The sequence below is a fragment of the Anomaloglossus baeobatrachus genome, chromosome 2, assembly GCF_048569485.1.
Source record: "Anomaloglossus baeobatrachus isolate aAnoBae1 chromosome 2, aAnoBae1.hap1, whole genome shotgun sequence".
Classification (NCBI taxonomy): Eukaryota; Metazoa; Chordata; class Amphibia; order Anura; family Aromobatidae; genus Anomaloglossus; species Anomaloglossus baeobatrachus.
Window position 1 is genome coordinate 120,630,605 of NC_134354.1, and position 20,679 is coordinate 120,651,283.

Sequence of the window (20,679 nt, forward strand, 5' to 3'; positions counted from 1 at the left end):
TAACGTGGCACAATCCCAACCTGAATAACTCTGCGTAACCTAACATCTAGATAAGAGAATCGACAATCTGTGATCTATTTATTTTTTTTTATTTTATACCTGTTCAGCCAATGATTTTAAAGTCAGTGTAAAGTTGCTGTTCCTCGGGACACCCCCCTGTTCAGTTGCAGTACATATTTCCTATGTTTACATAGGTCCCGATAACCTTGATAAAGGCTCGTCCTAGGGCTGAAACGTCAGATGGGACAAAATGACCTCATTTATTTTGTATCACAGTAAAGGCAAAACCAAAAAGACTTCCCATTTTTCTGTATGAGTGCCAAAGTTCAACCCTTTCAACCCCCTGTTCTTATGATGTGAGCTGTGCTCCAGCCACTCAAACCTATCAAAATCAAACCTTACAGCTAGTGGACGGTGCTAGGGTTACACTGAAAACTGGGCACTGTGGACAATTCCTTAAGTTCTTCTTCTAAGCACATGTTGATCAAGGGGAGCACGGAGAACATAGTCACTTAGTGACCACCAATAAGTCTTTTTACTGACCTGCGATATTAGTGAATAGCTTCTGCCCACAGGTGAAAATAAAGCACTTGTCCACCGTACAGTATAGCTGACACCCTGCTGCATCAGTCACAATCAGTGTTGGCACCAGCCATGGCCGGTAAACCCCTTAGATGCTGCTGTCATTAGTGACTATGGCATCTAGATCGTTAACAGAATGGTAGCTCCTTTTTAACCCCATCCTGAGATCATTATTATGTGGTCCTAATGGTTGCCATCGCAAATAACAGCCTTTGGGTCTGTCGGCCATAGGGACCTGTTCAGAAGTTGGCAACATTTAGGTAAAAATAACATTTTTCTCTCCGGTCATACCACTTTGCATTATTTCTTAAAGAGCAGCTGAAGGGTTAATAAACCACCTGGCAGTTCTGAATATGTTGAGGGGGCTCTTTTTAAAATGCTATCACTTTTTGGGGGGATTCCAGTAAATAGGCCCCTAAAGTCACTTCAAAATTGAGTGGGTCCATAAAAAAAAAATAAGTTTTGTAGATTTCCTTGAAAAATTGAAGAATCACTGCTACTATTTTAAAGCTTCTAACATCCTAACAAAATGGAAGAACATTTTACAGATGGTACTGCACACAGGAGGGGAATGTTATTTATTAGGTATTTTGTGAGATGTGACTACCTGAATTAAAGAGTTAATCACTGAAAGTTTAAAAACTGCTAATTTTTAGAATTATTTTTTTCTTTATCGTTCCTATGGGAGACCCAGACATTGGGTGTATAGCTTCTGCCTCCGGAGGACACACAAAGTACTACACTCAAAAGTGTAGCTCCTCCCTCTGAGCTTATACACCCCCTGGAGAACCAGATCTAGCCAGTTTATCACTGTGTTCAGGAGGCATACATCCACACATGTATTCTCATCTGATTTTTGATTTTTGGAAAGAGTTTGAAGAAAAGCGGGTCCAAGCCTGGACCCCCGGCATGTCCCTTCTCACCCCACTGTGTCGGCGGTGCTGTTAAGGTTGATTCCAAGGCTGGAGCCTTACATGCCGTGTTCCTTCACCATCCCTCCGGGGCTCTGGCTTGAAGTGGGAGCCATCACGGTTCTCCATGCTTGGCAGGAGACCGGTTTCCATCCGCAGCCCTTCAGGATCCTGCTGGACCGGAGCACTCATCCCCAGGGACTTGGAACCCTGCGTCTCAGCAAGCTAAGTACCTGAGACGTTTATATATTGGGGGTCCCTGTACTTTATTGTTGTGGGAAAGTGTGCTGAGTGACTTTTATGACATTTCCGGCGGGTTCTCTGGCTGTCGCCTGAGAACCGCGCCGATGGTGCCTGCGCGCCGGCCGCACAGCTCAAATTTAGGCCCCGGCTTCGCCGGAGGCCTACTTTCGGTTTCACTGCCCTCGCATGTCATTCATGCAGAGGGACAGCGCGGCTCCGCCCAGCGGCCGTTCTACACAGGGGAGGGACACTCCTCACTGGGTACATGTCTCCTCCCCTGTTAGTCTCTATGGCCCTCCAGATCCCGCTCTGAGTGAGTCCCGCCCCCTCTCTTCGCTCCGGCGGCCATTTTCTCAGCGTTTTTCCCTGTGATCAGCACTGGTCTGCAGCAGCCCTGCTGAGGTGCTTGGGGGTCCGGGCTTCAGGATCTGGAGGGCACACAACACCGCTCCAGCGGTCTGGTAAGCCACAACCTCTGGTTGTGGACCTCTGTATATACTCTCTGGGGGTCATTCTCTGGCAGAGCCCCCACTCCAGCAGCATGTCTTACACGAGGAGCAAGGCTCCAAAGCTATATTCAGTATGCGCTGCATGTAAGCTCCTACTGCGTGAACCGAGCACCTATCCACATTGTGATGCCTGCTCTAACCTGACGATGCCTCAGCCTGGAATCGCACCCCCAGTGGTCTCTCCGGCTGCTCCGGCTACTGTGGCTGAACCCCCGGCTTGGGTAGAATCCTTATCTAGGTCTATCTCCCAGTCTTTTGCCGACTCCATGGGACAGCTGTCCAGGACTTTGCTGAACATGCATCAGCCCCCTTCACAGGGTGCCTCTGCTGCTAGAGCTTTCTCAGGACCGGAGCTCACAGAGGATTCATCATCTGGTCCCAGACCCCGTCCTCCTAAGAGGAGACGCAGGGCTCCCTCTCCTTCCTCGTCCCGCGTCTCTTTTTCAGAAGCTGACTCGCAGGACGAGGAGGATGCCTTTACAGGGGGCTCGGAGGCTAACTCCATGTGCCCCATTGATCTGTCCGAAAGTGACTCAGATGTTAGTGATTTGATTGCGTCCATTAATTCAGTACTGGATCTCAATCCGCCAGTATCAGAGGAGCAACCCTCTCTGGCAGAAAAGCACCAGTTTACCTTGCCTAAGAGGTCAAAGAGTGTGTTCTTTAACCACTCCAGTTTTCAGGCCGCTGTGACCAAGCCTAGGGCCTGTCCTGACAAACGCTTCCCAAAGCGTGGTTCTGATGACCGTTTTCCCTTTCCACCTGAGGTGGTCAAGGAGTGGGCTCATTCACCAAAGGTAGACCCCCCGGTGTCTAGACTCTCAGCCCGCACCGTTGTATCAGTGGCTGACGGCACCTCTCTTAAGGATTCCACTGACCGCCAGGTTGACCTTCTGGCCAAATCTGTATATGAAGCGGCAGGGGCCTCGTTCTCCCCGACTTTTGCAGCAGTGTGGGCTCTCAAAGCCATCTCTGCTTCTCTAGAGGAGATGCATTCCCTCGCTAGGGAATCTATGCCCGAAATGGTTACCTTAACTTCCCAAGCTTCAGCTTTTTCATCCTATGCCATGTCTGCCATGCTGGAGGCTTCTCACCGCACTGCGGTGGCTTCGGCTAATTCCCTCGCTATCCGCAGGATCTTGTGGCTTCGAAAGTGGAAGGCAGATGCTTCTTCAAAGAAGTACCTTGCTGGACTCCCTTTTGCTGGGTCCAGGCTGTTCGGTGAACAGCTGGATGAAATTATTAAGGAAGCTACTGGCGGGAAGAGTACTTCCATGCCACAAACCAAACCTCGGAAACCTGTCCAGGGCAGGAATCAGTCGAGGTTTTGTTCCTTTCGTTCCTCCAACTGGTCGTCCTCTAAGCCCTTGGCCTCGTCCACTAACTCAGCCAAGGCCCAAAAATCCAACTGGCGCACAAAAGCGCGTCCACAGAAGACCACAGGAGCTGCTGCCACTAAGGCAGCCTCCTCTTGACTATCTGTCCGCGCCAGCAACGTCCTTAGTCGGTGGCAGGCTCTCCCACTTTGGCGACGTGTGGTTTCAACACGTCTCCGATCAGTGGGTGCGAGATATCATCTCCCACGGCTACAGGATAGAATTCTCTTCCAGCCCGCCAAACAGATTTTTTCTGTCAACTCCCCCCTGCTCCAAGGCCGCCGCCTTCTCTCAGGCCGTGGCATCCTTGCAGGCCAACGGAGTAATTGTACCGGTTCCAGCCCGGGAACGGTTCAGAGGTTTCTACTCAAATCTCTTCCTAGTCCCCAAAAAGGACAGTTCCTTCCGGCCCATCCTGGATCTCAAGCTTCTCAACAAGCATGTTCAGGTGCGGCATTTTCGCATGGAGTCTCTGCGGTCAGTCATTGCCTCAATGACCCAAGGGGATTTCCTGGCATCCATCGACATCAGAGATGCCTATCTGCATGTGCCAATTGCAGTTTCCCACCAGCGTTGGCTACGTTTTGCAATCGGAGAGGAACATTTCCAATTCGTGGCTCTCCCCTTCGGGTTAGCCACGGCCCCTCGGGTATTCACCAAGGTCATGGCAGCAGTGGTTGCGGTTCTGCACCTCCAGGGGTTGGCAGTAATTCCTTACCTGGACGACCTTCTAGTCAAGGCTTCATCCAGCGCAGACTGTCAGCGGAGTGTCTCGCTCACTCTCGCCACTCTAGCCCAATTCGGGTGGCTTGTCAATCTGCCCAAATCCACTCTGACTCCGACCCAGAGGCTCACGTATCTAGGGATGCAGTTCGAGACTCTGCCGGCACTTGTGAAGTTGCCTTTAATCAAACAGCAGTCCCTCCAACTGGCGGTGCGCTCTCTGCTGAGGCCCCGCCGTTATTCCATCAGGCACCTGATGCAGGTGCTGGGTCAGATGGTGGCGTCAATGGAGGCTGTTCCCTTTGCCCAGTTCCATCTGCGTCCACTGCAGCTGGACATTCTCCGCTGTTGGGACAAGCGGCCTTCCTCCTTGCACAGGTTAGTGGCTCTGTCTCCACAGACCAGGAGCTCTCTTCAGTGGTGGCTTCGGCCCCTCTCTCTGTCTCAGGGACGCTCCTTCCTGGCCCCGTCCTGGGTGATTCTCACCACGGATGCCAGTCTATCCGGCTGGGGAGCAGTATGTCTCCACCACCGAGCACAGGGCACTTGGACTCCGTCCGAGTCAGCCCTCTCGATCAATGTGATGGAAACCAGAGCCGTGCTTCTGGCTCTCCTAGCTTTTCACCACCTATTGGCGGGCAAGCACATCTGAGTCCAGTCAGACAACGCGACAGCGGTTGCCTACATCAATCACCAAGGCGGGACACGCAGCCGCCTAGCAATGTTGGAGGTGCAACGCATCCTTCAATGGACGGAGGACTCCAAGTCCACCATATCCGCAGTCCACATCCCAGGCGTGGAAAACTGGGAGGCAGATTATCTCAGCCATCAAACCGTGGACAGTGGCGAGTGGTCCCTTCATCCGGCAGTGTTTCAGTCAATCTGCCGCAAGTGGGGCACTCCGGACGTGGACCTAATGGCATCCCGTCACAACAACAAGGTTCCGGTTTACGTGGATCGCTCCCACGATCCTCAGGCATTCGCCGCGGACGCTCTGGTTCAAGACTGGTCCCAGTTTCGTCTGTCCTAAGTGTTTCCCCCTCTAGCTCTCTTGCCCAGAGTTCTGCGCAAGATCAGAATGGAGGGCCGTCGAGTCATCCTCATTGCTCCGGACTGGCCCAGGCGAGCTTGGTACCCAGACCTGCTCCTTCTGTCCGTAGAGGTGCCGTGGCATCTTCCGGACCGTCCAGACCTTCTCTCACAAGGTCCGTTTTTCCGCCAGAATTCTGCGGCTCTCAGATTGACGGCGTGGCTCTTGAGTCCTGGATCTTGACGGCTTCTGGTATCCCCCCTGAAGTCATCTCCACTATGACTCGGGCCCGTAAGTCTTCCTCTACCAAGATCTATCACAGGACTTGGAAAATTTTCCTGTCCTGGTGTCGCTCTTCCGGCCATCCTCCTTGGCCTTTTTCCTTGCCGACCCTTCTGTCCTTTCTACAGTCCGGTCTGCAGCTGGGACTGTCCCTCAACTCTCTCAAGGGACAAGTCTCGGCTTTGTCAGTGCTATTCCAGCGGCGTATCGCCCGGCTGGCTCAGGTCCGCACCTTCATGCAGGGCGCGTCTCACATCATTCCACCTTACCCGCGGCCCTTGGATCCCTGGGACCTCAATTTGGTTCTCACGGTTTTGCAGAAACCCCCCTTTGAGCCTCTTAGGGAGGTTTATTTCGTCTTTCACAGAAGGTGGTATTTCTAGTGGCCATAACTTCCCTCAGGAGAGTCTCTGATTTGGCTGCGCTCTCTTCGGAGTCACCTTTCTTGGTTTTTCATCAAGACAAGGTGGTTCTCCGTCCGACTCCGGACTTTCTCCCTAAGGTGGTTTCTCCTTTCCACCTTAACCAGGACATTACCCTACCTTCCTTTTGTCCGGCTCCTGTTCATCGCTTTGAAAAAGCGTTGCATACTCTGGGTCTGGTGCGTGCTCTCCGGATCTATGTATCTCGCACCGCTACTCTTAGGCGGTGCACCTCTCTTTTTGTGCTAACCACAGGTCGGCGCAAGGGCCTCTCTGCTTCTAAGCCGACCTTAGCCCGTTTGATTAGGTCGACCATTTCGGATGCCTATCAGTGTTCTCAGGTGCCTCCCCCGCCGGGGATCAAGGCACACTCTACCAGAGCTGTCGGTGCCTCTTGGGCTTTCAGGCACCAGGCTACGGCTCAGCAAGTCTGTCAGGCTGCCACTTGGGCTAGCCTGCATACCTTCTCAAAGCACTACCAAGTGCATGCTCATGCTTCGGCAGATGCGAGCTTGGGCAGACGCATCCTTCAGGCAGCTGTCGCCCATTTGTGAAGTTAGGCTCCGCCTACTTCTTAGTTTTTCTGTTTATTCCCACCCATGGACTGCTTTGAGACGCCCCAATGTCTGGGTCTCCCATAGGAACGATAAAGAAAAAGAGAATTTTGTTTACTTACCGTAAATTCTTTTTCTTATAGTTCCATATTGGGAGACCCAGCACCCTCCCTGTTGGCAGTTTCTTGTTCCGCGTGTTATCACCGGCTGTTGTCGTGGACAGAGTCTCCGGTTGTTCCGGTTCTTGCTCTGTTTTTACTTGTGGGTGGCTATTCTCCTTCAGCTTTTGCACTAAACTGGCTAGATCTGGTTCTCTAGGGGGTGTATGAGCTCAGAGGGAGGAGCTACACTTTTGAGTGTAGTACTTTGTGTGTCCTCCGGAGGCAGAAGCTATACACCCAATGTCTGGGTCTCCCAATACGGAACTATAAGAAAAAGAATTTACGGTAAGTAAACAAAATTCTCTTTTTTTTTATAAATGCAAAACATAACCTAAATTTACCATAATCATAACATATACAGTAATGTGTCCTGAAAAAAAGTCTCAATCACTGGAATATTGCAGAGCTATTGGCACATAGTGACATTCGTCAGATTTGAAAAATTTGGCCAGGTCACTAAGGGCTTAAGAGTCCTTCCGCTTTTTCTGCTCTTATATAATCAAGTTTTCATTGCGTCTCCTCAGAGCAACATTGGCCTGGTCCTTCACGGAGTAATGGAGTATGACCTTTCCCTCCGCTTCCTGGAAAACGCACTCGCCATCAACTCCAAATATCACGGCGCCAAGTCTCTCAAAGTCGCACTCAGGTGAGTAGACATCTGCTGGTGGATAATATTGAAGTTGTATTCATTACATTTGGATTTTAGTTTATTCTGTCATTAGACCCTATTAACATCTACCTTAAGATATAATGTTCCACCTTCGAGGCAATGCCAGGATCCTATAACTTAGAATAGGACAGATGCGTGATCCTTGCAGGCCATCATGCCAATAATATTGTTGAAGTAAGATCTCTTGTCCTTCTTTGTTTAGCTTCAGAACATAAAACCTTCACGCCTTTACTTAAAGCTCATCCATCACCAGGATTTTGCTATATACCTTAGTGCCAGGTATAGCACTGGCTTTATCAGGCGGATTCTCTACATACCTTTAGTTGTCAACTACGATGTATAGGTTTTGAAACCCAAGCTAGTAAAGTTTGTAAAATGAGCAGCTTTTTGATTGGCAGCAGCTGCCGATCAGCTAATAGCTGGGGTGGAAATTCATAGTGATTCCTGCCCCCCTGCCTGTTGTTCCTCCCCGTTATTTATGCTAATTCTATTATAGAATCGTTTTACTAAGTGACTAGAAGGACATGTGCTGATGTCATACCCATGTGACCAAGTGGCAGGCCAACAGAAAAATGTTGCTTCCTGGAATCAACTATGTTGGCTGAGGCCCCACCCCTTTTTTGTCACATGGATATGACATCAGCACTGTTCCTTCTAGTCACTTAGTAAAACGATTCTATAATAGAATTCGCATAAATAACGGGGAGGAACAACAGCCAGGGGGGTGGGAATCACTATGAAAACCCACCCCATTATTATCAGATCGGCAGCTGCTGCCACTCAAAAAACTGCTAATTTTACAAAATTTACTTGGTTGTGTTTCAAAACCAATACATCCCAGCTGACAACTAAAGGTATGTATAGAATCAGCCTGATAGCGTCAGCATAGCACTGGCTTTAGGTTATATAGGAAAATCGTGGTGATCGGTGCGCTTTAACGCAGCTGTGGGACAATTTTTTTTACTATTTTTGTGCCTTCTCCAAAAATATTTGATATTAGCGTTTATTAAAAATTTTGCACAGTTTAGCTTTTATAACCTCTTTGTTTTCTTGTGCATTAAGGCTGTTGAGAGGAGGTCCCAAAAAGACAGAGTGACATATATTCATATAAGCTCACTGTTGGATTCTCAGTAACCTCATTGTGCAACCAGCAATACAATGTAACGCAGGGTCTTTAGAAGGCAAACGGTGCAACATTTTTAATGTACCTTACCTCAATTGCAAAATGTTTTAGCCCCAAATACATAGATTTAAGTTAAAAAGAAAACGATGTCCCCAAAGAACAACAACCCCTTTTAATGAGCTTCTTTGTCATGTCTTTTGCAGTCACCATCTTGTAGCTCGTGTGTATGAAACTAAAGGAGAGTTTCGCTCGGCGTTGCAGCATGAGAAGGAAGGGTACACCATATACAAGAACCAGGTGACGTGTCAGCCTTTTATGGACCACGATGGTCTTCTAGGTTTTCTTGTCTCCAGAGTGTCTATGGTAGATTATTACTTGTTGACTGCATCTTTTTAGGCTTCCTGTCACTTTATATTGAAAACCTAAAATAATGTTTTACTAGAGCTGCTCTGTATATAGTATATTAATGCTTCTTGGCTTCTTTCAGTTGGGAGAGCAACATGAAAAGACCAAAGAAAGTTCCGAGTACTTGAAGTACCTCACCCAGCAGGCTGTGGCCCTGCAGCGCACAATGAACGAGATCTACAAGAACGGATCCAGTGCCAATATCATGCCCCTTAAGGTATGCCACCAGTGACTGCCATTTTAAGTAATGGAAGGCTTGTCCTTGGACTACATCTGTTACCATCTAAAAGAAATGGAACATTTTTTTTCCAGCTATCAACCTAGTTGCATCTTAATTTTTTTTTTTTCTCTCGCTCCTTTTTTTTTATCCATTGAAGCAGGTAGACTGTCTAAACTTTCACACTTGGCAATAGATCAGTTAAAGCCAGATAAAACTGATGTAAAGTGTGCCTTCAATGTGTCATCTGTTTTACACGGGTACCATGGACTTTAATGGCAAAATATGCCAGGACGTATTCTGAGTTTCATGGACTGGAGACTGCTCTTAGGCCTCTTTCACATGTTCGTGCAAAATACATATGTTTTGAACAGTCTGTGTGTTAAGTGCGTGACATCCACATAGCACACGGACAGTATGTACTTGTATACTCGCCTGATCCCGTTGCTGCTGTCCATGGTGCTGCTGTCTGTGACACTGCTGCTTCTGGATTCGCAGTGCACTAAATATTCATGAGCGTAATGAGCGGGCCCAGAAGTAAATGACAGCAGCGCCGGAGACAGCAGAGCTGGAGACAGGTAAGTGTAAAAATGATTATATTTAAAAAAAAATACACGTTTTCTCCGGTATGTGTCACACGGATCACATCAGTGTGCGGGCTGCATGACATCAGTGCTGCCGGAAAAAAACTGACATGTCGCCGTGTGGAGCACAAAGACACCGGGTCCATGTCAAAACACAGATGTGTGACCAAGCCCATTGATTTTAATGGGTCTATGTGTGTACGTGTGAATGAGGTCTTATACTGTGCACCGCCAGTCTGATGTACCAGTGTTTAGTACATTGGTTCCCAAAGTCCAGTCCTCATGGCCTCCAACAGGTCATATTTTCAGGGTTTCATTAACATTGAAAGGATGATATAATCATTATCAAGGCATCTCCTGTGCAATACTAAGGAAATCCTGAAAACGTGGTCTGTTGGAGGCCATGAAGACCGGAGTTTGGGAACCACTGGTTTAGTATGTCAGATGTAGGAGCGCTGAATCTGCCCGCACAGGACTACATCGGACAGGACACGGGCTTGGTATTCCATCAGACATACTCTGCTATACCTAATGATCGCAACCCTACTGCATCACGTCAACATCTGACTGAACGCAGTATTGTCTATCAGATGTAGCAGAGACGGGTGTGCGTTGTGACAGAAGTTGTAGTGCTGTAGCAGTGTCAGTTATATCAGATTTTAGTGTCAAATGTAGTAAAGCATATTCTTGAGTCATGTATGTGCGAAGCCGCTAATACTCAATTCAAGTGGGCGACACGACTACTTTTCTTGTGAGCGCTTACACCCTTAAAAATGTGATTTATGGGTCAAATCCCGTAAAGGGGTTGCCACTATGTATCACATACCTCCAAAGGAGGTAAGAGAGCAGCAGCACTCACTTACTCCTGATGTACCGGATATAAACGATTTGTCTGAAGGTGGGAGAGGGAAGCAGCTGCTGATTTAATGCAGAGATTGCATTACTTAACCATATTACATGATCCTGGTAGACGGTGCTGGTTCAGTGCCTGCACCAGAGGGGAGTAGACGTTTTATTCTTTTAAATGGGGGCAACATACGGATTGAGAAGGGATTGTCTGAGCTCTGTAAAGTGAATCTATCAGCAGGTTTTTACTACCTGATCTGAGAGCAGCAGGATGTAGACAGAGATCCTGAATCCAATGATGTATCACTATTATTGGGTGCAACCGTTCTCACATAGTCAGGATGTAGCAGAGCTGAGACATCTGTCTCGCCCACATCAGGGTCTCAATAGAGATTTTACATTGACAGTGAGGTGTCAATCAGAGCCAATAAATAACAGATTTGGGCCTTGACAAGACAGGCATCCCTGAATTCTGTGTTAACCCTTGCAGCATATTGGCTACAGCTTACATAGCAAAAACCTGTTGACAGATTCCCTTTAAGTACATTACTTGTACAGTTTCATGGACATTGTAAGTCTGTAGCAGCCATTCTTGTTCTCAAAGTGGTTTGCTTGCTGCGAGGGATCATTGACAATTGTTGTGTTCCGTTTCAGTTCACAGCTCCCAGCATGGCCAGTGTCCTGGATCAACTGAATATCATTAATGGAATCTTGTTCATCCCTCTCAGGTAACTGACATTTGGGGCCTGTACTTTTCTTTATCGTTCCTTTATGGGAGACCCAGACCATGGGTGTATGCTACTGCCCCCCGGAGGACACACAAAGTTACTACACTCAAAAACGTGTAGCTCCTCCCTCCTAGCATATACACCCCCTGCCAGCCAGATCTAGCCAGTTTTTTGCTTTGTGTCAGGAGGCACACACATGTATTCTCTTTGGAAGAAAAGTTGATTTTTTTTTTTTTTTTTTTCTAAAGATTTGGAAGAAAAGCGGGTCCACTGGACTCCCGGCATGTCCCTTCACACTCCCCTGGCGGCAGTGCTGTTAAGGTTGATTCAGGGCAGGAGCCCTTCATGCCGCGCTCCTTCACCATCCCTAGTGGCTCTGGCTTGAAGTTGGAGCCAACACGGTTCTCTCTGCCTTGCAGGAGACCGGCCTCCATCCGCAGCCCTTGTGCAGGACCCTGCTGGAAGGAGCACTGGACCCCCACCCCACCAGGGACTGGACCCTGCGTCTCAAAGCTAAGTATAGAGACGTTATTCAGAGGGTCCTTTCTGCAATGTGGGGCACTTTTAATGTGGGGGACAGTGATGCTTGATAATGCTGCTTTTACTGTGTTTCCGGCCGGTTCCACGGTATTTTACTGGGAACCGCGCCGATGTTGCCTGATTCTCGGCCGCATGTATAACTCTAGGCCCCGGCTTCAGCCGCGGCCTAGTTTCGTTTCGTTCCCCTGCATGTCAGACATGCAGGGGGACGCTGCAGAGCCGCCCGCCGGCCGCTCTGCACAGGGGAGGACACTCCTATCTGAGGAGATGATTCCCTCCCCTGTACATCTCCTTCGCCCTCCGATTCCCGCTTCTGGGTTAACCCCCGCCCCCCCCCCCTCGCTCTGGCGCCATTTTCTCAGCGTCTTAGTACACTGGACGGCGCTGGCTGCTCTGCAGCAGAGGGAGGGAATATCTGGCTGGGGGTCCAGGCTGGAATCTGGAGGGCACACATATAGCGGCCTGATAAGTCACAACCTCTGGTTGTGCACTTTTATTCACTCTCAGGGCATGAAGGAGTTAATTCTTTATCATAGAATCTCCTCCTCAGCAGCATGTCTCACTCTAGCAGCAATGCTCTACATGTTCTGCATGTAACCTTATATGCCTGAACCGACACACTGTAACGGTTCTTATGTGGTGGATAGTAGCAAGATGCCTCAGCCGGGATTCTTCCCAGGCTGAACCTCTGTCTTGGGTATTCTAGCCATTCCAGACAGAGCCCCCACCTCTGCAGCATGTCACAGAGCGAGACTGCAGGCTGTTTTTATTATCCCCTGCAGGTAGTCTCGTACGGCTATACATGGGAGCTCATTAATGGTCCCTCCAGCTGCTCCGGTTCGGTGGCTGACCCCCGTAGGAATCTCCAGGGGTCGGCTGTCCCGGCATCTGCTGAGCATGCAGCCCCCTTCTCAGGGCGTTTTCTGCTTCGCTCAGCAAAGCTCACAAGGGACTCTCCTTCTGGACACAGACCCCGTCCTCCTGACAGGGAGACGCAGGGTCCCCTGTCCTCCCCGTCCCGCAGCTCCGATTACGAGCTGACTCGCTGGACGAGGAGGATGTCTCTACCACGGGCTCGGACGATCCGTCCGTAGGTGACGCAGATGCGAATGATTGGATTACGTCCATTATTCTTTTACTGGACCTCCATCCGCCTGATCAGGGAAGTGTTCCCCGCTGGCAGAAATGCATCAGTATGCTTTAAACATGACGAGGAGTGTGTTCTTTCACCACTCCAGTTTTCAGCCCGCTGCGTCCAAGCCCACAGCCTATCCTGCAGACCCCACAGCGGAGTTCTGCTGCCTGTCTCCCCCTCCCATCTGAGGTGGTCAAGGAGTGTACTCATCCGCCAAGGGTAGCCACTCCGGTGTCTAGACTTTCAGCCCAGATAGTTGTATCAGTGGTGGACGGCACCTCTATATGGATCCTACGGTACATTAATTTTGTACTGGACCTCAATCCGCCGGTGTTACCTTATCTAGGTGAACACAACGTGTGTTCCTTAACCTCTCCAGTTTTCAGGCCCCTGGGACCAGCCAGGGTCCGCTCTGATCGCTTCCCATGAAGCGTGATTCTGAGGACTGGATTTCCCCTGTCCACCAACGGTGGTCAAGTAGTGGGCTCATTCACCTCAGGTGGCTCAGCCCGGGCCGTTATGTCAGTGCCTGATGGCTCCTCACTTACGGTTCTGCGGTCCGCCCGGTTGTCCTTTGGGCCAAGTCGGTATGAGGACGGCAGGAGCTTTCTTCCCCTCAGCTTACAGCAGTGCGGTTTTTTTGTACCTTCTCTGCTTCTCTGGAGGAGATGCATCCTCCCACAGGGACTCTATGCCAAAACGGTTGCCTGAACTTACAGACTTCAGTTCTTTCATCCTATACCAGGTCTGCCATGCTGGACGCCGCACGGCGGTGATCTGGGCTCCCTTCCTCGCTATCCGCAGGCTCCTGTGGCTTCGGATTTGGAAGGCAGATGCCTCTATGGAGGTTCCCTGCTGGGCTCCCACTTGGTGAGACCAGTTTCCTCGGAACCAACTGAGTGAAATTAAGGAAGCTCTTGGCGGGAAGTGTTCTTCCTTGCCACAAACCTAAACCAGGGCACCTGTCCAGGACAGGAATCAGTTGAGGTTTCGGTGGTTTCCGTTCCTCCGTCTGATCGTCCTCTAGGTCAGCCTAGGTCCATAGAACCAAATAGCTCGAAGCTGCGTCTTCAGAAGGCCGCAGGAGATGCTGTCACTGAGTCAGCTTCCTCCGAGCTATTTAGCCACGCCAACAACCTCCTTGGTCGGTGGCAGGCTCACTCCACTGGCGACGTAGGGTTCTAACACGTCTCCGTTCAGTGGGGGCGAGACTTTATCTCCCTTGGCTACAGGATGGACTTCTGTCCACCCGCCAAACAGTTTTTCTCTGTCATCTCCTCCCTGCTCCAAAGCCGCCACCTTCTCACAGGCCGTGGCATTTCTGGCAGGCCAATGGAGTAATTGTACCGGTTCCCGTCTGGGAACGGTTCTGAGATTTTTGCTTAAATCTATTCCTAGTCCCCGAAGAGGGCGGTGCTTCCGACCTGGATCTTTAGCTCTTCAAGCATAGCCAGGTGTGGCGTTTTCTCATTGAGTCTTGGTTTTGTTCCGTGTGTTTTTTTCACCGGATCAATCAAGACTCCATGGAGATTCCCTAGCAACCATCGGCATCAGAGATGCCTATCGGCAGGAGTCAATCGCAGTTTCACACCAGCGTTGACTGCGTTTTGACAATCGGAGTGGTCCAATTCGTGGCTCTTCCCTTGGGGTCAGACAAGGCTCCTCCAGTATCCTCATTGGGGCAGCTGTGATCAGGGTCCTGCCCCCCTAGGGTTTGGCAGTGATCTTTGGCCCTGGACGGTTTTCTTGTTGGGTTTTCATCCAGTGCTGACTCTTAGCAGAGTGCTTCGTTCACTCTCGCCACTCTGACCTATCGGGTGGCTTGTCTTTCTGTCCAAGTCCACTCTGACCTCGAACCAGAGGTTCTCAGGGCGTCAATGGAAGTGGTTCCTTGCCCAGTTTTTCCTGCGTCCTCTGAGACTGGATATTTTCCGCTGTACTAGCGAACTCACTCCTCCCACGGGGTGGTGGCTTCGCCACTGACCAGTGGCTCGTTTCAGTGGTGGCTTCGGCCACTCTGTCTCAGGGGCGCTCCTTTTCTGGTCCGTTCCGGGTGATCCTCACCAGGATGCTAGCCTATCCGCCTTGGGAACAGTATATCTCCACCGTGGAGCGCAGGGCGCTTGGACTCTGTCCGAATCAGCCCTCTGGATCAATGTGCTGGAAATCAGGGCTGTATTTCTTGCCCTCTAAGCCTTCACCATCTGTGGGCGGCTAGGCACATTCGAGTCCAGTCGGACAACGTGACAGCGTTTTCCTACACCAGCTTCCAAGGCGGGACACTCAGCCGCCTGGCAATCATGGCGGCTCAACATCCTTCAGTGGACAAGGGACTCCTAGTCCACCGTATCCGCAGTCCACATGCTAGATGTGAAAACTACGAGGCAGGCTATTTCAGCTGTCCTACCGTGGTCCACAATCCTCAGGTTTTGCGGTAGCCACACTGGTTCATGTTTGATCCCAGCTTTGTCTCTTTACGAATTTCCCCCTCTACCTCTTGTCCAGAGTCCTGCGCAAGATCGGTAACTGGGGCCGTCGGGTCATTCTCCAGATTGACCCAAGCAGGCTTCGTACTCTGACCTGCTCCTTCTGTCCGTTGGGTTGCCTTCGCATCTTCCGGACCGTTCAGACCTTTTCTCAAAAGGTCCGTTTTTTCCCCGTCAGAATTCTGGATTCTCAGAATGACGGCGTAGCTCTTGAGTCCTGGATCTTAGCGACTTCTGATATCCTTCCTGAAGTCATCTCCACTATGACTCGAGCTCCAAAGTGTCCTTTGACCTTTTTTTGGCCTTGCCGACCCTCCTGTCCCTTCCACAGTCCGGTCTACAGCTAGGACTATCCCTCTTTAACGGACAGGTCTCGGCTCTGTCAGTATGTGCCAGCGGCGAATCGTCCGGCTGGCTCCGGTGCGCTCCTTTAAGGGCGCATCCCACATCATTCCGCCTTCCGGCGGCCTATGGAGACCTCGGACCTTAATCCGGTCCTCCCGGTTCCCGGAAACCCCCCTTTGCGCCATCTTCGGGAGGTTTCTTTGTTGTGTCTTTCACAGAAAGTACTCTTTCTAGTGGCTATCATTTCCCGCCAGAGAGTTCTGGCTGCACTCCCTCGGAGTCACCCCCTTTTTTTGGTCTTTTGCATCAAGACAAGGTGGTCTTCATCCGACTCCGGACTTTTTCCCTAAGGCGGTTACTGCTTCCACCTTATTCGGGGCAATTTTCCTGCCTTCCTTTTGTCCGGCTCCTATTCATCGCTTAAGAAAGCGTTGCATATCCTGGATCTGGTGCGGCCGCTCCGGATCTATGTGTCTCGCACCGCCGTTATTAGGCGGTGCACCTCTCTGGTGCTGACTGTTCGTCAGCGTAGCGGTCTCTCGGCATCTATGCCGACCCTGGTTCGTTGGCTTAGGTCGGCCATTTCCGAGACCTACAAGTGTACTCAAGTGCCTTCCCCGCCGGGGATCAGAGCACATTTGATCAGACCTGTCGGCGCCTTTTTGGGCTTTCAAGCACCAGGTTACGGCTCAGTAGGTCTGTCAGACTCCAGCTCGAATTAGTCTGCATACTTTTTCGAAGCACTACCCAAGGCATGCTCATGCTTTGGCAGACGCGGGATTGGGCAGACGCATTTTTCCGGCGTCTGTCGCCCATTTGTGAAGTTAGGTTTGCCTGCTTCTCAGTGTCTGTTTATTCCCACCCATGGACTGCTTTGGAACGTCCCATGGTCTGGGTCTCCCATAAAGGAACGATAAAGAAAAAGAGAATTTTGTTTACTTACCGTAAATTCTTTTTCTTATAGTTCCGACATGGGAGACCCAGCACCCTCCCTATTGCCTGTTGGCAGGTTTCTTGTTCCGTGTGTCTTCACCGGCTGTTATTGTTGTAGACAGAGGTTCCGGTTCTGCCGGATTTTACTCCGTCTCTTCTTGTGGGTGGATGTCCTCCTTCAGCTTTTGCACTAAACTGGCTAGATCTGGCTGGCAGGGGGTGTATATGCTAGGAGGGAGGAGCTACACGTTTTTGAGTGTAGTAACTTTGTGTGTCCTCCGGGGGGCAGTAGCATACACCCATGGTCTGGGTCTCCCATGTCGGAACTATAAGAAAAAGAATTTACGGTAAGTAAACAAAATTCTCTTTTTTATGTTCTCTTCTTGGGATACAAGGTGTAATCAGGAGCAGATTGCTGACCTGATGGCCCAGAAATCAGCGGCTCATCCCGTGCTCACGCGGGGGCCCCTTGCTTTCTCAGTCCGCTCTACATGCCCCTACTGATGACTCCATATATTGTGATCCTCTGTTGCTATATTGCCACTGAGAGCTTCTTGTGTTCACCCCCATTTTTTCATAAATAATTTTGTATCATTAGTGTCCAAAGAAATAATATATTGTAACAACATTGATATTCTTGCAGTCAAAAAGATCTGGAAAATCTGAAAGCCGAGGTTCAGCGTCGTCAGCAGCTACAAGAGGCCATTAAGGGAGCCGACAATCAGAAGCCTGAAAACAAAGAAACCGAACCATCGAAATCAGCCGAAACAAGCGTGGTCACAAGCGACACGGCAGAGACACAAACCTCGGCTTAGCTCTGTCCTCTCTTATCTTCTATCTCAGACGCCACTTTTAAAACTCTACTCCCTCCACAGGGTTTTCACCAAGAGCTATAGATTAGTGTGTCTTGGCGATATTGTTGCACAGGTACAAATGCTGATAATTCACAATGCAAGGAATAATCTCTGATCCATCGATGATTTGTGTCTGCTACACCGAGAACCCTCCGTCCTTAAGCAGCTGTGCACACGTGAGAATCGGGGGCTTCACCTGGCCCAGGCCCGGGACTTCAGTGTGTGTGCAAGTTTGGTGTGTGTCCATGCAAAATCCATTTCTGCATTTTGTGTTTGTACCTTATAGGTAATCAATCTGCTTACAGGTGACTGAATAATTCTCAGGTCAGTTAGCGATGTGGACTGGGACTGAGTCTATCTGAGAAATTCAAAGCCAGATCTCCGAAATTCCCGGGCACAAGGCAATGCTCTGAGCCAATAGACATGGCTTTTGTGGCCCCAAATTAAGCCATACACTCAATTAATAATGACCCCATAACCGTTATTCCATAGCACATTCAGGTGAAGCAGACATGGATGGGTGCATCTGTCGACCTTTTTCTTTTGTAAGGGGGGAGGACCTTGTTTAATTCATTTGCTTTTTGGCTTTTTTTTTTTTTTTTTTATTAAGGACTTTGTTTTTTAGGGGGTTTTTGTACGGTAAATCTCTGGCCCGTGATTTAGTACGCCCATAGTATTCATCAGGTTATCAAGTGACCCGACATCTGCATATACATAAGGACAAGATGTCCCTCGTCCATGCTATTACCACCCACACAATAGTGCCTGAATGTACAAAGTGGGGTCCGACCGCATTGATCCACACAACCCAAGCTGAGATTAGCCTCTGTCTTGAGGAAGGTGTCAATGTTTTTTCATTTACAATTATTTGTAGATGTCCTATGGTTGCATCACTGTTCGTTTCAGAGAAATTTTGTCCTTTAATCTTTTTACATAATCTCCTTTATCCCCCCCCATAAGCTATGGTTCATTTATATAATCTAATATATAATAAGCCACAAATCGTGTACTCATCACATGTGGGTTTTGAATGGCTGTGATGTTAAGTGCTCACTCTTCTCTGTAATTAGGCAGCGTCTGATTGTACCGAGCATTTTTCACTCTTCTCTGCCTTAAATCCCAGAGTTGTCCAGTGTTCTCCTCGGACTCTGTGTACCAGTATTTGGAGGTCCTCATCCCCTCCCTTCCGTCCACAGAAAGTTGTATAGAAAGGTGGGCTGAGCGCTCGCCTCGGGTCAGGTTCACACAGTTATTGCCACGTTTTTCATCACGAAAAATTGGAAACCGATTCTAAAACGGAGAAGTTAAACGGAATCTTACGTTTTTACTATTAAATCTAGTGATTTGGATTTATAGGTCATGGAACAATAAAAATGATACTCCTTTTGTAATAATCCAACATGCCAGTCCTGAGAAATCAAACTTTGAAGCCACATTATAATTTAGAATGTTTCCACGTAGATTTTGTTTTAGCAAAAACTTACTAATCAAAACTCATGCTTTTTGAACTCCAAAAACTTGGGAAACAGAAAAAAACTGTAAATATACCCTTAAAGTGCATAGTGGGTAAGGCATAACCCTTGAGGCCATTGGCACGCCCACAATGCACATCCAGGCTAATCTGCATATGACTTTAAAGCTTCATTTTTCACCACTTTGGATTACCATAAAACGTTATCGATTCCATTGTTTTCACTAAGACCTATATAGTCATACAACTGTTTTTAATAGTGAAATCGTCCTGACTACTTCCATTTAAAGGAAACCTTTCTACTTGGCATCCATTGCCAATTTGCCCAACTGCTTAGTTTGATCATGGCGTTACAGTGTAACATTGATCTCATAAAGGTGATGTCTATACGATTTCACCAAACATAAGGTCGCAGTTGGATTTCTGAGCGTTTCTAAACCTGTGGTTTTTACCACCTTTTTGTTTCTGTGCGTTTCTAACCCCCCCCCCCCCCCATCTTGCCGAGCATCATGGGAAAGGATGTCATTCTCAGCAGGACGGATCCAATCTAGAAATCTGATTGAACAGCTTCACATTTTTAATGAATAAAAGTATTCAAACTTTAATTTTTTTAATTATAGATTTTCTTTTTCATTTTTTTTTGTTCCTGTTTAGTACGATGTTTTGAATGTTTTTGCTTTATGAATTCATGCTATAATATTCTAGGAAGTTCTCTCGTTGTACGTTTCATTCATTTTATATTGTTTTGGATCTTTGTTCTTATATTAACTTAAGACCTCCTTGCCCTGCGTACAAATGACAGTAAATCTTTAATCCAGTGTATTGGAGGATTGAGAGCCCCTATGGCTGAACTGGCGCGTATGATTGGTTGCAGGATTTTTGGGACGGTGTTGTGTTTTGCATATCCAGTGACTACTGCTCACCTCCAATACCTGTTTTGTAATTGTCTAAATGCTGCTCTTTACTGTTTCATGGTAAGTGTATTTTTTGGGAAATAACTAACTTTACCAAACAACAGTAGGTAAAGCACTCGTTGTCCTTTGCCCTAAACAGCATATTCCTAAAATTTGAGAATTTTAGCCTTTAATAAATTGATGATAATGCATTTCATGGGTTTTCTGTTTTTATTACAATAATTTAACTTTTAAAATGTCTGACTTTAAACATATGCACCACTATACACAGCTGATAACACAGGATCAGTCAATCACAATTTAATTTCACTGCTGACCTGCTCACCAATTGATGTTTTCACACGCTGATTAGATGCATCAATACAAAAGTTTACTTTATTCATTACTGCTAATGTACATGTAGATTTCCTGAAACAGGAGGTTAAAATCTGAAAAACAGACCGAGGCCAGTGGGAAAATTGCAAGGTTTTCAATTTTTTGTTACCGTTTGTGATTTGGGGGGGAGGGGGAATACATTTTAACACACAAACCTGATTTAAACAAAAGGTCATTTTCTGATGGGTTTTCCTTTTAAAGCACCACTCTAGCGGTGAAATGAAAACCAAAAAAACATGATGGAGTGAGTGGTAGCATTA

At 48.4% G+C, this 20,679-nt stretch overlaps 1 protein-coding gene across 4 annotated transcripts in view; it reads left to right on the forward strand.

The window, feature by feature from the left end:
• The window catches only part of CLUH (CLUH binding protein of NUMT mRNA), a 133,682-nt gene extending 113,447 nt beyond the window's left edge, over nt 1-20,235 (forward strand). For all 4 annotated transcript variants that reach the window (XM_075335293.1, XM_075335295.1, XM_075335292.1 and 1 more), the window contains 5 exons: nt 7,318-7,439; nt 8,790-8,883; nt 9,074-9,208; nt 11,293-11,366; nt 17,449-20,235. In XM_075335293.1, coding sequence (XP_075191408.1) covers nt 7,318-7,439; nt 8,790-8,883; nt 9,074-9,208; nt 11,293-11,366; nt 17,449-17,620 — 597 coding nt within the window. In that variant the 3' untranslated portion in view covers nt 17,621-20,235. The remainder of the gene's footprint in view (nt 1-7,317; nt 7,440-8,789; nt 8,884-9,073; nt 9,209-11,292; nt 11,367-17,448) is intronic.
• Nucleotides 20,236-20,679: the final 444 nt, after the last annotated feature.